The 14,764-nt window shown below is 39.3% G+C and overlaps 1 protein-coding gene across 3 annotated transcripts; it reads right to left on the bottom strand.

The window, feature by feature from the left end:
• Positions 1-561: 561 nt before the first annotated feature.
• Positions 562-14,529, bottom strand: LOC119893607 (diacylglycerol O-acyltransferase 1-like). 3 transcript variants are annotated; one of them, XM_038705876.1, is made up of 18 exons: positions 14,373-14,529; positions 13,510-13,685; positions 10,996-11,083; positions 10,417-10,457; positions 9,761-9,846; positions 9,434-9,486; positions 9,172-9,277; positions 8,622-8,726; positions 8,466-8,525; positions 8,264-8,367; positions 7,859-7,897; positions 5,076-5,117; positions 4,940-4,984; positions 4,622-4,731; positions 4,474-4,539; positions 4,288-4,375; positions 3,734-3,796; positions 562-1,599 (listed from the first exon to the last, which is right to left on the bottom strand). In XM_038705876.1, the coding sequence occupies exons 2-18, from the start codon at positions 13,650-13,652 to the stop codon at positions 1,387-1,389; spliced, it is 1,452 nt and encodes a 483-aa protein (XP_038561804.1). In that variant the 5' UTR covers positions 13,653-13,685; positions 14,373-14,529; the 3' UTR covers positions 562-1,386. The 3 variants fall into 3 exon arrangements, with proteins under 3 accessions (XP_038561804.1, XP_038561805.1, XP_038561806.1); XM_038705877.1 differs by lacking the exon at positions 14,373-14,529 and adding an exon at positions 13,889-13,982; XM_038705878.1 differs by lacking the exon at positions 7,859-7,897.
• Positions 14,530-14,764: the final 235 nt, after the last annotated feature.

The following is a 14,764-nucleotide window of genomic DNA, read 5'->3' as shown; positions in this document are numbered from 1 at the left end:
CTTTCAATTTGAGAGCATGACTTATTGATTTCATGTTTCATGTGTACTGTATTGACAAGAATGTATTTTGCCTGTTGTTGTTCTTGTGGCTTCTTCTTGTTGTTTTGCACTTCTGCCTATGGAGAGAACATGAGTTGAGTATCCGCTCCGTCGATGGGGCCCAGGACACATTTGCGTACATACTGCTAAAAGAATCACACAAATACCCCAATGATACTGCACATCATAAAATAGTAGATGTTCTGTGTCTCTGTAAATGATCGGATTTCTTTGGCAGCACAATTCATGTGTGTCATGTAGGCATCAATTGTAGCCGTGTTCTATGGTATGTTCTCCCAGGCTTTAAGGTACTGCTTTGACACCATCTCTTACCATTGGCGTGCCGACAATATTCAGTTATATATATGAGTAAGTTTAATATGACATAGTCCAAGGCAGATCCTGACTTTTGGTGACTTCTGCTTAAGGAGACTTCCAACATAGGAGTACTAGTAAAACTATATGGGCTACTTTTGTTTCACTGTGGCAGTGACATGATAAGAACACTGACTATACACCATGTTTGATTATCACTTTTACCATTGCAGACACTGATATGAGACAAAACATTTTGCATTAAAGGTCTACGGTTTTCTGTAGCTATGAGTTTTCTAATGATCTGGAATCAAACAGAAGTGATCTTTTTTAACAATGAATAGCCCACATCTTTTTAGTACACATCTTTCAGTGGTAGGCAGTGGTAATTTGTTGTATGCTTTAAAATAACAACATGGCAGAGGAATTATGAGAAGAAAGCAGAGCATTTATAACTGTCATTAAGGCCTATACGAACCTTACTTTGCTGGCAGACATGCTTTAAATCATTCCTCCTTAAACCACAAGGTACAATCATTCCCTGTATTCCTGATTGGACCATGTCCATGAACTTACAGTAAACTTGGATGAGCTAGGGCTCGTTAACCACATGTTGACACAGCAGTGTGTAAGCAATAACCTTAAATTCTGTGCTGATGACTCACATTATTATAACAGGAATAATCACACAAATCTTTACTGAGCAGTACCTTACATTCAACAAGCTGTCCAGCTGGACTTCAGATGTACAAATTTAGATAAAAAATATACTAAATCAGTTGTTAATTGCATACATATTTGTAAGGAAGCATTGTAACATAATTTGCAAGCCTTTCCAATACAGAAAAGGGGCATTAATTAGTCTACACAACATAGATATGTATAGCTGAACTGGTAAGAGGTCATGGGTTTATAACCCCAAAAGGTTTTCCAGACATCAAAATGGATCCTTGGCCTTCACTGAGCTTTGGAGCCATATCCTCTTGGTGTACTTGTAAATACAGTACAATAGGATAGAATTTCTCCCCTTGATCAGTGAGGTAGCAGGAAAACTGTGCTGGGAAGACCGTGTTGTGGTGTCAGTGGTGAGGATGATGGTTGATGATGATGGTGATGAAAGCTGATGTAGTGGTCGTGAAAGTAGGTGATCACAGCCAGAAGAGGGCCCAGCAGCAAGCACAGCCACACTAAGCCGTTGCCATAGTTTCCCTTGAAATAGTTTCCAAGGAATACTGCAACCAGAAGCTAAAAGGAGAAGATACAGCGTTAGCTAAAGAAATGCACCAGTATTTAACAAAACATAGGTTCTCCTCTTTCTCAACTAAATTAATTATATTTCTAAGGATAAAAAGAAACTGCAAACTTCTCTAACCATTGACCACTTACTGTAAATCCTCAGTCCAAGTACATTAACTGTGTACTTCCATGATTGCACCTGTTTAGCTTTACAAGTACTATACATAGATCATTGCCGACCTTGGGTTTTGATGGAGTGTAGTCTTTTCAAAAGATTCACCACTTTTCGCAAAAACTGAATGGGCAGCTGTGTTCTTAACAAAAAAAATATGGGTAAAAAAAACCCTGCTTTTATTTTATGTTTATCTGCAAAGAACCAACAGTAAATTACATTATATCCTTAACAACTTAAATAAATGTTTTCTAGTTTTATTCTCAGAACTGAAAATACTTCTTCCAAATTTGTAAACCTGCATGTGAAATACTGTGCGATACAGTGGTGGTGAGTCATTAGATGGCCCATGTGCGACATCCCTAGGGTTAGCAAACTTAATAAATTACTATATATATTATAATATTTGAAATGAACAAATAAAATATTTTTTACTTTTTAAGTTTGTATCTTTCTTAATCAGACTAATGAGTCCTTGCCATGCAATATACTAGTGTTGTAGTATTCGTGACCGGTCTTGGTCTCGTCTCGGTCTGGACCGCATTTGTACTTGGTCTTGTCTCAGTCTTGGACACTGAGGACTCAGGATTTTATTTCAAGACCAGTCAAGACCATAACTTTGAGAATATCAATAAATTGCTTTTGCATTGTCTGATTTGTAAACATCCAAACTTTGATTGGAAGTAAAACATATTGCTTCCTATCCTAATTAATTAATTAATTTCAGTGTTTGTATGTGGGTGTTTTAATGGGAATGTGGATCTTTCAGATGAATTTGTGAACTACCTATGATCTCGTTCCACATTTTATTGCGTGCCATGCAATGCAAGGAACTGGTCTTGGTCTTGACTCGGTCTCGCCATCCCTCGGTCTTGGTCTCGACTGCTCTCAGCCCCTAAAATTTTTGGTCTTATCTTGGTCTCAATAAACTCTGGTCTTGGTCTTGACTTGGTCTCGGTTTGGGCTGTCTTGACTACAACACTACAATATACACACATTCACTGTTGACAATTGTAGCCACTCTATTCCAATATTCCACACAAAATTATTAAATTAGTTCTAATGTTAGCCATTGCAAGCAGAAACCAAGTCAAGACAATACTTATGGGAAGTTTATGAATAATGGGAATCAATGTGCGTTCATTATATATGTGAAATTTTAATGTTGTGTAAATGTGAATCTAAACTTGCAATAACTGATTTGCCCAAAACATTTACATATATGCAGAATGGTACCCAGAGAACAACCTACTGCTCAATGTCAGCAAAACCTAGAAGCTGATCGTTGACTTTAGGAAAAAGGAGTCAAAGACATACGCTGCTGTCAACATCAGATCTGCATCAAACTGAATCTGACATGGTCATCTCCAATCTCCACCCTGGTAAAGAAAGCTCAAAAACAACTGTATTTCTTAAGGAATCTTCATTTCTGTGCCAGGCCCTGGTAAACTTTTACATTGGAGCAATAAAAAGCATCCTGACTGAAAACATCACCAACTGGCATTGTATGTGCACGGCCCAGGACAGGAAGGTTCTGCAGTGGGTGTTTAAAACTGGTACCCATCTACTGAGCATCTACTGTGTTTTTGTATATAACGTTTGCTTTCGGTACGTAGCATAAAGGGAACTAAAACTTAATCTTGTTATACAAGCTTAAATAAATCTACCTTGCACCTTATAATGATCTCTTAAGTCGATATGGTGAACTCCTTAGCAAACAGTTGCTTATTTACACATCCAGCAAATATTTACTCTCTTTTAGCACTGTTTTTGGTTTCATCCAACTCCTGAGAGAAATATCTGTCTCTTTAGCTGCTACATGCATCCCTAGCTAGTCTTGCACATGTTATACCAGCTGTTTGGTGCTGGAATGTGTTTGCTTTTCTGATTCAACTGTGGAGTAAGTAAGTCTCATTGCTAGTGTGTAAGCCCTCATCCAGGTAAACAATCAGCTGCCACTGATATTCTCACCTCAAATACCATCATGAGTAAGATCCACAGGCGACAGCTATGCAGGGGCAAAGCAATCATATACTGTGTAGAAGAGAGAGAAAACATCACAGTAAGATATTATTGCATTGTTTGTTTGGGCCAATAGCCTTCTAATTTCTATACAGTAAGATTCATGAACTGCAACACTGACTTGACTGGTTACTCTCTAAGCCTCTGACCCTCTGGCATCCATATTTGTTTGGTTTTTAAGTCTTTCAGAACAATAAAAGTTTCCCACTTGTAATTATGACTTGGATCTTGATGTAATTGCTGTTTACAAGTTAGAAACTCGTTATTACAATAATTCTGATCTGACAGCAATATGTTATAAGCACAATATGGCACTGAGGATCTTGCATGAAGGTCAACATTTGATTATATATTATATATGATATACTGTAATATTGGTATATATATATATAATATTCCAGTTTAGAAACCCAATTCATTTGAGATTTCAAATGTCTTATATCCTCTGCTACAAAACAAAAGAATCAGTAGTAACATTTGCTTCAGGCAGGATCAGACTATACCTCACAAAGAGCAGCTGACATCAGGAAGACCATTAACTCTGCTCGTGATGGAGGCACATTCTTTTCCACCAGCCGTGTGTACACATGTCTTCATATGAGTGACAGGGAGCAAAGACATATGAGAGATGAGAGCAAAGGGTATGGGAAATCATTTAGTATTCATGTCATGCCGTCGCATTAAAATACCTGTGGCACCACTTTTGAAAGGGAATATTCCAATTGTTCCAGAAAGCGATCAGAGTTGTAGCGTTCCTATAAATGAAAGATGAACCACCGTGAGCCAGAGCCGAATGAGCGAAAACAAAATATGCAGAAATTATTTTGGGCAACTGACCACCAGTCTCCATAAAAATGTCGATCACCAAAGCGTAGCAGTTCTGCACAGAAATTCAGGTAGGAGTGACTCAAGAAGAAGAAGAGGAGCCAGAGGAAATGGGTTGGTGCCTGACAAGAAAATATATGTTGTTAAAGTATATGTCATCTATGACAGTGTCTACACTTTAATGACCTCTAATGACCCAAAATATGAGGAGCAATACCTCCTCATCCTCGTCATCATCACCACCATCTAAGACCACTTTTGACTTAGTGTTATAGAGTTCTGGGAAATCCAAACGGTTAATATTTAAGGTAATAAATAAAAAACCCTCACCACTAGTCCCACCAGGTGCTCCACTCTCATAGTGATGTCCATAATCTATAAGAATAAAAAAATGTGAATTCCACACAGGTGTGGAAGCTGTGTATGTTCTAATATTCAAAATGATATAGGTTTGTGTTTCACTCACAGAGAAGGAGTTTTCTGATCTCTGGAAGATGGGCTCAATCCACTGAGAGAGACAGGAAAAAAAAGACTTATTCACAGGACAGTAATAGCATTTAATGTAAATGTACATAGTCAACATATTCAGAAACAAGACAAAGAGTGCACGGCCATTCTAGCAGCTCTATGAGGCTGGATTTTGGCACAGCTAAACATCAGCATGCAAACATGCTGATAAATAAAATATTTACCATGGTCACCATCTTAGTTTAGCATGTTAGCATGCTAACAGTTGCAATTAGCACAATAACACAATATACAGCTGAGGCGGATGGGAATGTCATTGGGTTTGCAAGTATTTGGTCATAAACCAAAGTACTGGATACATTAAATTTTGATGATGGTGATAGATGAAAAGTCATTAGGATTCATCCTCTGGGGAAAATGTCTGTAACTAATTTTGTGCCAGTTCATTAAATGTTGAGATATTTCCAAGTATAGGTAAAAGCTTTGACCTATTGGTGGGGCTAGAGGAAAAATCCGAGCATCACCAAAGTCAGTATGATTCATCCCCGGGGCACCTTGAATATCTATACCAAACTGCACTGTAATCCATCCTATAGTTGTCAAGATATTTCACTAAAAGCCAAAAATGCCAACCTGTTGGGGGTACTAGAGGAAAAGTAAGAGAATCACCAAATTCAGTAGGATTCATCATCTGGGGATCATACAAAACTGATAAAGGTACCATGCCTATCCATTTGACCAAGTTAATTAAGTCCAACCATCTGACCGACTGACAGACAGGATTTTAGACATGCCACTAGCATATGATATGACTATGAATTATTAGAATTTCAGGGAACCAAATCAAGGGAGAAAAAAACATTACAACACTTTACTGTCATACTGATTTATTATGGGATAATAGTCAATTAAAGTTTGCACAATGATAAAACATATTTAGCATACACTGTATATTACACAGGAGCCCACCAAGGCAGTGTATTCAGCCCCTCCGGTTCCCGCTCAACGACTGTATTTCTTAAGGCAGCTTAAGAAGGCCAAATTCCCGTGCCAAGTTCTTGTCAGCTTTTACAGAGGAGCCATAGAAAGCATTCTGACTGGAAACATCACTAACTGGCATGGGATGTGCACGGCCCAGGACCGGAGGGCTATGCAGCGGGTGATTCAAACTGCTCAGAAGATCATTGGTACCCATCTCGCGAGCATCAGTGATATCGGTGAGGTGAGGTGCCTGCAGAGCCCAAAGGATACTAAAGGACAGTACCCACCCAGCCACAGCCTGTTCGTCCTGCTGCCTTCTGGGAAGAGATATAGAAGTTTCTTCTGCCACACCACCAGACTGCAGAGCAGCTTTTCCCCCAAACTATCAGACTGTAAAACTCTAATTCATCCTCAGCACTGCTCCAGTGAATATAGTTTATAGTTTGCTTCTTTTTACCATTCTATGATTGTTTTTGTATACTGTATGCTGTCTGCTATGCAACAGAAGAGAGAATCACATTTCATTTTACAACCCTGTTGTAATGTGAACCTTGTACCTTGTATATTATATGATACTATTGCCATAGAATATGAAGGGTGTAGGGCAGATGTTTTAGATAGCTATGCAGCTCACTGTTCTTAATGAAACCCCAGTGTTAGAAGGCTAGATGTTGTAGTCATCAAACAGCACTTATTAGCTATTACAGTCTTTCCTTACTTTTAGTAAGGTATTGAAGAAACATGTATCACACAGTTGACAAAGATGGTGCCAACGCAAAGATTGTAAATAAATCACATTTTTTCCCAACATATGAATAAACAATTGGGCGGCTGTGGCTCAGGAGGTAGAGCGGGTTGGCCGTTAACCGGAAGGTTGCGTGTCGAAGTGTCCTTGGGCAAGATACTGAACCCCGAATTGCTCCTGGCGGCTATTCCGCCAGTGTATGAGTGAGTGTGAATGTTAGTTTCCGTTTGAGCACTTAGGCTCAGTGTATGAATGTGTGTGACTGGTGAATGCAGATGTAGTGTAAAAGCGCTTTGAGTGGTCGAAAAGACTAGAAAGGCGCTATACAAGTACGGAGCATTTACAATTCTGATAGTTTGAATCACAATGACCTGTGAGGCCAGGAGGAAGCACAGACATTGTCATTTGCTGTTTTACAGCTCATGATCCCTTAATACAGCAAAGTACAGTGTAACCAACTACACCATAGCAGAGCTTAGTCTACTTACCACTTTGCTTTGCTTTCACTAACCCAATGTAACTGTATTTTATCATAACGAGTTTCTTTCATCATTCTCTTTGAAAAGCCTAAATCTGATACTGTACCTTGGTTCTTCTGTACTTATTCTAAGGAAACAGGGTACAGTATCTGCTACTACCGTAATGGACAGAAAACATTGTATACCTCCTTATGTTAAAAATTATTAGATGTTGTAATGTTTACTTTGTTAGGGTTCAGCACCTACGGTCCCATGCATAGACTGTATCAACGGTCCCGTGATGATGTGGTTTAAGATGTGATGTGACGGTTTTCACAATGAAAATCTACACTGAAAAGCAGCAAAGTTTTTCCACCCATGTTCATTTAGTAATGTCAAAAAAACTTATAAATCGCATTGGCATTCAAGGCGGCATACTGCAACAATTCAGACACATCTTGTACTACACTATAACATATCACACATACATGGCATACTATGTTATGATACACTACAATATGGTGTACTGTAAGTTCCTAGATAACTACATAGTAACATACTATACAATACAGGAAGTACTTTAACCAGCTGTTGTACCTGCTGCACAATTCCAACCATGATCTGGATAACGGTCACCTAAAGGTAGAGAATGCCACAATTATCAAGCTGTAGTGTTTCTATCCCTAAATGAACATTAATATATCTGGTAAGGCCCATTTCAAGCGGATCAATTGCATCAATCATATGTCATGTTGAAATTGCCAAATAAATAGAACCTCTTTAAAACTTGAACTGTACATATGAACTAGGGATGATTTACGCAAACAGACATATATGGGATATGGAGATACAAAGCAGCTGTTCCAACAATTATGGAAGAGGTCCAAAAAAGGTCTTTATGTGTCTCTCTATGCTGGAGCTAATTTGAGCTAATATTGTCCATTTCCACTGCCTAACAGTACACCGAACTGTACATCAAAATGGTGCCACTGTTCAGCTCACCATTTCCAGCAGCCTGTGCAGTAGCTTATTGATGCGGACCTTAGGAGTACATGGGAAGTCTCTCTGGTAGCACAGAGTGGGGGCAAGTAGGAAATAATACAGATCTGAGAAATCAAAGACAGAGTCACAGAGGACAAAATGTATCATAGTAAATTAATGTGAAGAGATCAAGTATCATCTTATGAATGACAAGCTGTTTCACCTCGGAAAGTAAGATGCTCATTGTAGGCTTTTTCCGCAACGGAGACATTCTTGTCTGTCTCTGAAAACACACAGATAAAAAAGCAGTAGTTGTTGGATTAGTTAATGTCATTGTTCTGAAATTAAATCAATGCAACGTCTGGTGTTGGATGAATACCTGCATTAGTTAAATGAGCTTGTCGGTACCAGCGATTAGTTTCCTGGTATGAATAAAGCTTCATCCCCAGAGCAGTGTAGAACCAGAGAGAGAAGAATGCTCCACCTGGTGGACAATAAGCCAGAAACATCCCAGCAACGCTGGCTTTTAAACTTCTACACTTGATTGATGTTAGGGCTTTCAAACAACTGTGCCTGTTGGCTGGGAAAGTCAGCATATTTTTAACCATTCAGTCCATCATTAAAAGCTCTTTTTTTACAGACAAACATTGGTCTAACATATAGAACTCTATTCTAAAATGTATTGATGATGGTAACGTTTCCTACTATGAGGAAAGAGTATTCTGTAAAAGGATGCACATGCCATCTAGAATATTTGCATTTGACAGGAAGGTGCAGCTGTCATACAGTCTGGATAATTTGCTGAAACAGCAGATAAAAGAATGCAATAACCAAACTGATATCCATTAGCTGTTGACAATATTTAAGAAATTTGCAGTCACTGCATCACATATGTACAATCAAATGAAGCACATGTTTCTAGTTGTTACCTGTTGATATTGTGGGCTCATGTACAATCACTGCCGCAGGAAACAGCAGGAGCAACCCCAGATTTGTGAGATGTAAACAATGAGCATTGGTGGGGGACAGCATATCCTGACAGAAATGAATGAAATAGAAGTTTTACTAAGGAGACTTGTACAACTGATGTGTTCATATGTTTTTTCAAAACTGTTCAAAAATAAAACTTGCTATGGTACGAATTCAAAGTGTGGCATGGGGTTGATGCGTTGTCTAAATCAGAAGTCTCACCTTTTCCTGAAATCTCTCAAGGAGCAAAGCTGTAATGGCAAAGATGTTGGAAGCTACAGGACATATAAATACCTAGTTAATGCACAATGACCCACCCCAGAGCTCACATCAAAGTCAGTTAGCAGGTCATGGAGAGTAGCTAGTACTCAAAAGTGTGAAAAAAGTTGCATGAAGCCTTTTGTGGCTCCATAGGGAGCTACACGAAATCTAACAAATTGCCTTAAGTGATGTCACTTGAGTCAACCGGGGCTGAGGACTAAAAAGTTGAACATAACACCCCCGAATCTCTGGTATCTTTGCTGCGCTTCTATCTAAAGACTTTCTCACCCAGTATGAGGTTGACAGATGGCCAGTTGCAGTTGTCCTCAATGAGATGCTCCATGACTTTTTTGACATCTATCAAAAAGCCATGTCTGTTAAGAGGAGGCAAACAAAGGACAAAAGTCTAATAAGAATTCTGTACACGGAAGATTTTTAATTATATGGTTTGACCAAATTGAAAAACAAAGTTATAACTCAAGGTCCACACACTAGCTTTTGAGCTTTTCGGATATTATCTCACAGTCTTCATCAGTGGACGGATTAAGCCCAGGGAGTTTTATTGTAAAACTCCAGTGATGCAGCTCCATCTGCTGATAAAGACTGCGAAATGTGTTTGAAAGCTCCAGAAAAGTCTCGTAGTTGGCTGGGTGTAATGTTTTTCCATGATTACTATCTTAGTTTAACATGATGTTAGCATGCTAACATTTGACACTTAGCACTAAACACAAAGTAAAGCTGAGGATGTTGGGAATGTGATTAGTTTTTCAGGTATTTGGCCATAAACATCTATAAACTAAGTGTTGGTCAAACTGAAATTCTGACCTGGTGATGGTGCTGGATGAAAAGTCAGGGGAGCACCAGTCATGGGATTCATCCTCTGGGTACCATAAATGTCTGTACAAAATTGTGTATTATGCATGGGAGCTTCTATTTATACTCACTGTATGAAATTCTCCAAGAACAAGTGAGCATGAGTCAGGATCTGAAAATCAGAATGACACAGTGTGTGACAGTAAAACACCTGTAAGTTCTCTGTGAAGATTCTCATCATCCAGGTCATAGTTATCCAAAGCTCAAATCAAGGGCAGCTGGATTTGGCTGAAGATACTCGCCTCTCACCTGAGGGGCCTCTTCTCCCAGCTATTTAACCTCAGTGGGGTCAATATTGCTTGGTTCGTTAGCACTCCTGGTTGTTGTAAGACGGTCATTATGGTCGTTGGAGTCACCTGAGGCCAAGTTGGCATTTGTTCAGTCTCCTGGGAAGAGTTGAAAGGACAACATTGTAGGTGGGCGATTTCTCTGTTTTAGAGATAGTTTCTCTACTCGAGTTTAGATGGTTTCTTTCACTCCTCTTTCAACCAAGCCCAGTTGCCCTTGATTTTAACCTATCTTGGTCAATTCATAAATCGTCATCACCAAGTCAGAGGTTTAACTCCATTAAATTGAAAGTACCTGTTTGGTAACTTAATAAACACTTATAAATATCTATAAAACCAATAGGAAGAAATGGGAAAACTGACCAGGAGAATGATGATCCAGTTAAGGATGCCTCTGTATCTGGTGAAGCTGCTGTTGGAGCTCAGCAAAGAGTCTTGGACACGATGACAACTGGACACACAGTTTTTTTTTTAGTCATTGTCTTGTGTGAGGCTTATCGTTCACCAGTTTTTGAGTGTCACCATGCCAGTTCTGGTGTCACTGCACCTGCAATTACCTTTGATAACAAATTCCCCCTGTAGATGGCTGCTCCTGCAGCAGATACTATACATGCTGTCATTGTAGGTGTCTATACTGGTGCAGCATATTCTCACACTAAGTTACAAATTGTCGTTGATAAATACCTGTCTTGTCTCTGGTCATGTTCCGTCCACCTTTAAACACACTGTTGTACAACCCCTGCTAAAAAAGGAAAATCTCGACCCCTCTGTTCTCTCTAACTTCAGGCCCATCTCTAAACTGTCTTTCTTATCTAAAGTCCTGGAGAAAGTAGTTTTTACCCAGCTGCAAACATTTTTAATTAATAATAATGTTTATGAAAAGTTCCAGTCCGGCTTCAAACCCCGTCACAGCACTGAAACGGCACTTTTAAGAGTTTTTAATGACTTGATTTTAACTGTTGACTCAGGAGTCTCTGCTGTCCTAGTGCTCTTAGACCTCACTGCTGCCGACACTGACACTGTTGACCACTCAATCCTCTTGTCACGGTTGGAAAATTGTGTGGGAATCAAAGGGCAGTACCTTTGATTCCCACACAATTTTCCACTTAGGTGGTTTCAATCCTATCTAACCGATAGGAGCTTCTCTGTCCACCTCGGTGATTATTCCTCTGAGACAGCCCCATTTACCTGCGGTGTCCCTCAAGGTTCTGTCTTAGGCCCCATCTTATTTTCTTTGTATATGCTGCCCCTGGCCTCCATCTTTGAGAGGTATGAGGTCTCTTTCCACTGTTTTGCAGACGATATTCAAATTTATTTGCCCCTGAATGTAAAAGCAAAGGGCTCACTGCAGCCCCTGCTTGACTGTATGAAGGACACCAAAACCTAAATTTCCTCAACCTAAACGGAGACAAGACAGAGATCATAATGTTTGGACACCCTGAACTGCTTGATGTAGATTCTCTTGGCCCTTTAACTTCAAACTGTCTGCCACTGTCAGATCCTGCTTTTTCCAGTTGAGAACTATAGCCAAGGTAAAGGCCTATCTCCCTCCTAAAGATTTGGAGAGGGTGATAAATGCCTTCATAACTTCCCGCCATGACTATTGCAACTCCTTATATGTGGGCTTAGACAAGTCATCACCTGCAGTTAGTCCAAAATGCTGCTGCCCGTCTCCTGACAGGAAAGAAGAAGAGGGACCACATCACACCTGTGTTGCGCTCCCTCCACTGGCTTCCTGTTCATCACAGGATTGATTTTAAAATCTTACTTAACTTTTAAATGCCTTAATGGATTGGCTCCATTGTACTTAACGGAGCTTCTTCACATTCATACTCTAGAGTGTATATCTCAGCTAGAGTGCTGAGATCCGCCAATCTCCTCCTCCTGGATGTACCCAGAAGCAGACTTAAAACCAGAGGCGATCGAGCCTTTTGTGTAGCTGCCCCTAACCTGTGGAACAACCTGCCAGTCCATATCAGAACCGCCCCAACTCTTGAACGTTTTAAATCACTGTTAAAAACACATCTCTTTTCTTTGGCATTTCCTTCGAGTTAAGTCTGTTATTATTCCTGGCAATTTTAATATCACTATATATCGTATACTGTATATTATAATGTTTTATTGCTGTACTTTTACTGTGTGAGTAGTGTCTTGTTGTTGTATTTAACCTGTGAAGCACCTTGGTCAAACTTGGTTGTTTTAAGTGTGCTATATAAATAAAATTGATATTGATATTGATATTGACAAAAAACCTTCAGCCCTCTCACTCCTCATACTAAGTGTGTGATCTCTGTCGACTGCCAAGTTCTTCTCTGAAGAAAATATCAGCCTTGCACATTCACTGGAGCTCCTTGGGTAATACAAGGACAAATACAGTCTTCATAAAATGTAACAATCCTGTGGCCATGAGTTTCAGACAGAGCTGGAAAGTTTCAGTGTTACTCTCTGTACCTCAGCTTCAACGAGTCCTGATCTCCTATAGTCAACAGCAAGCTAGTTCTGTATTTAAGTTCAAACTTTAAGTACCTGCACTATAATTTATTTTACTACATTTGTTTGACAGGTTACTTTACAAATGAACTTTTTTACCTACACAACATATGAAGAATTTATAAAATGATGTATTGTCATAGACTTAACTCCCCAAAAGTTTATAAAATGCTTAAAATTGGCTTAAAATGCTACTTTCACATTAATACATCAGTAATAATGCAATAATATAAGATACATAACAGATAAAGTATAAACATTTTACACTAATTCAGACACATTCAGCTAATAACACTTAAGTAAAAGATGTGAATACTTGCTCCTCTATTAATGTCTTGTATCTGCCAGTTGACAGCAGAAGCGATGGAGGCAGCAGAGAAAGCTTACCAGAGCAGAGATGCATAGGGATGTTCTTGTTCACTGGGTGGATCAGTGGCAGAAATGGGGTCACTGTCATGGAGGCTTGCGCTGTCTTCTTCAGCTGAGGACGAGGAGCAGACAGAGGAGAACCTCTTCCTAGGCACAGCCATCTCTGAGTCTGTGGGCTTGTCCGCAGGGGTAAACTTGGGAAGTTCAGAGATAGTTGAATTCACTTATCATATACTGTCTTACCAGGTTGCAAAGATGAAATATTAAAATGCATTAATTTATACCCACAAAACACAAATCAGGAGCAGGGCAGTACATAATTTACATCCCAGCTGCATCTCAATAAACCCCTATATTGTAGGTGACCTCTTGTCCTCACATGGAAAGTAATTCTCACCAAATTATTCCAGCAAAGGTCACGTGAGGTGACTTTCCAATTGCCATTTTAAAGTTGTCTCGCTTATGTACAAAGGTACAGATCCCATTAGATATAGTTTTAGAGTTTATTGGAGAGTCCAGTTCCATTGGGTAAATTCGGCATGCATGTTATCCAACAATATGTCATTCATTTGATTAAAAACCATCCTTTAGTTTTGGTATGTGCGTTTTTCCAGCGACGGTCCTCCCACAAACACACCAAGGTGGGTCGCATCTTGTAACATCGTAATTGCAAAACATGGCTTTTTATTGATTTGTTTCCTGCTGCTTAGTAGAATACATGTACGCCGAATTAAACAACTGCTCCTTGTTTATTCAGGACCCACACTGTTTGATGTTAATATGTCATGTTAACATTTGCCGCTACTAAATGATACTTAAAATTGGCAGAAATCTGAACGCAGCTCGGCGTGACCATACTCTAACGACAGAAAGCGACTTACCTTGTTACCCCCCGACAAAACACAGCATCCTCTCTGTAGGTAGACCTAGATGAACTCTACATTCCACAACATCCACAGCTTATTAGCCTACTGTCCGGATATATTTGAATAAAGTGCTAGTTTGAACACTGATTCCATCTGGGAGTGCGATATGGTCGGCGTCCCACTGGAATATCGCCTCTACTTATAAAATTCAAAATAAAAGCCTCCTTCGCTTTTGTGCAAACCCAAAATAAATGCGTCAGCAGTCACTACCATATTATTTTTATTGTATCTTTTTTTTTTTTTTTAGCCATTCGCGTAAAAGCACTTTTTAAAATCCTATTTTTGAGTTTTATCTTGTTACAGCTAACGCATGTAAATTGTTTATATTCATTTCATCTTGTTCACTT

Source organism: Micropterus salmoides, unplaced genomic scaffold (genome assembly GCF_014851395.1).
Source record: "Micropterus salmoides isolate LMB-PRFRI ecotype aquatic unplaced genomic scaffold, ASM1485139v1 Ms_hic_scaffold_8, whole genome shotgun sequence".
In the NCBI taxonomy this organism is placed as follows: domain Eukaryota; kingdom Metazoa; phylum Chordata; class Actinopteri; order Centrarchiformes; family Centrarchidae; genus Micropterus; species Micropterus salmoides.
The sequence above is the reverse complement of the archived record's forward strand: the minus strand, read 5'-3'. Positions and strand labels throughout refer to the sequence as shown.

Coding starts and splice junctions, on each gene's coding strand:
- LOC119893607 (XM_038705876.1), bottom strand. CDS start 13,652: ATGGCTGTGCCTAGGAAGAGGTTCTCCTCTGTCTGCTCCTCGTCCTCA. Junction 11,084..13,509: donor CCCTATGCATCTCTGCTCTG/GTAAGCTTTCTC, acceptor CTGTGTGTCCAG/TTGTCATCGTGTCCAAGACT. Junction 4,732..4,939: donor AGCACCTGGTGGGACTAGTG/GTGAGGGTTTTT, acceptor TTTTCTTGTCAG/GCACCAACCCATTTCCTCTG.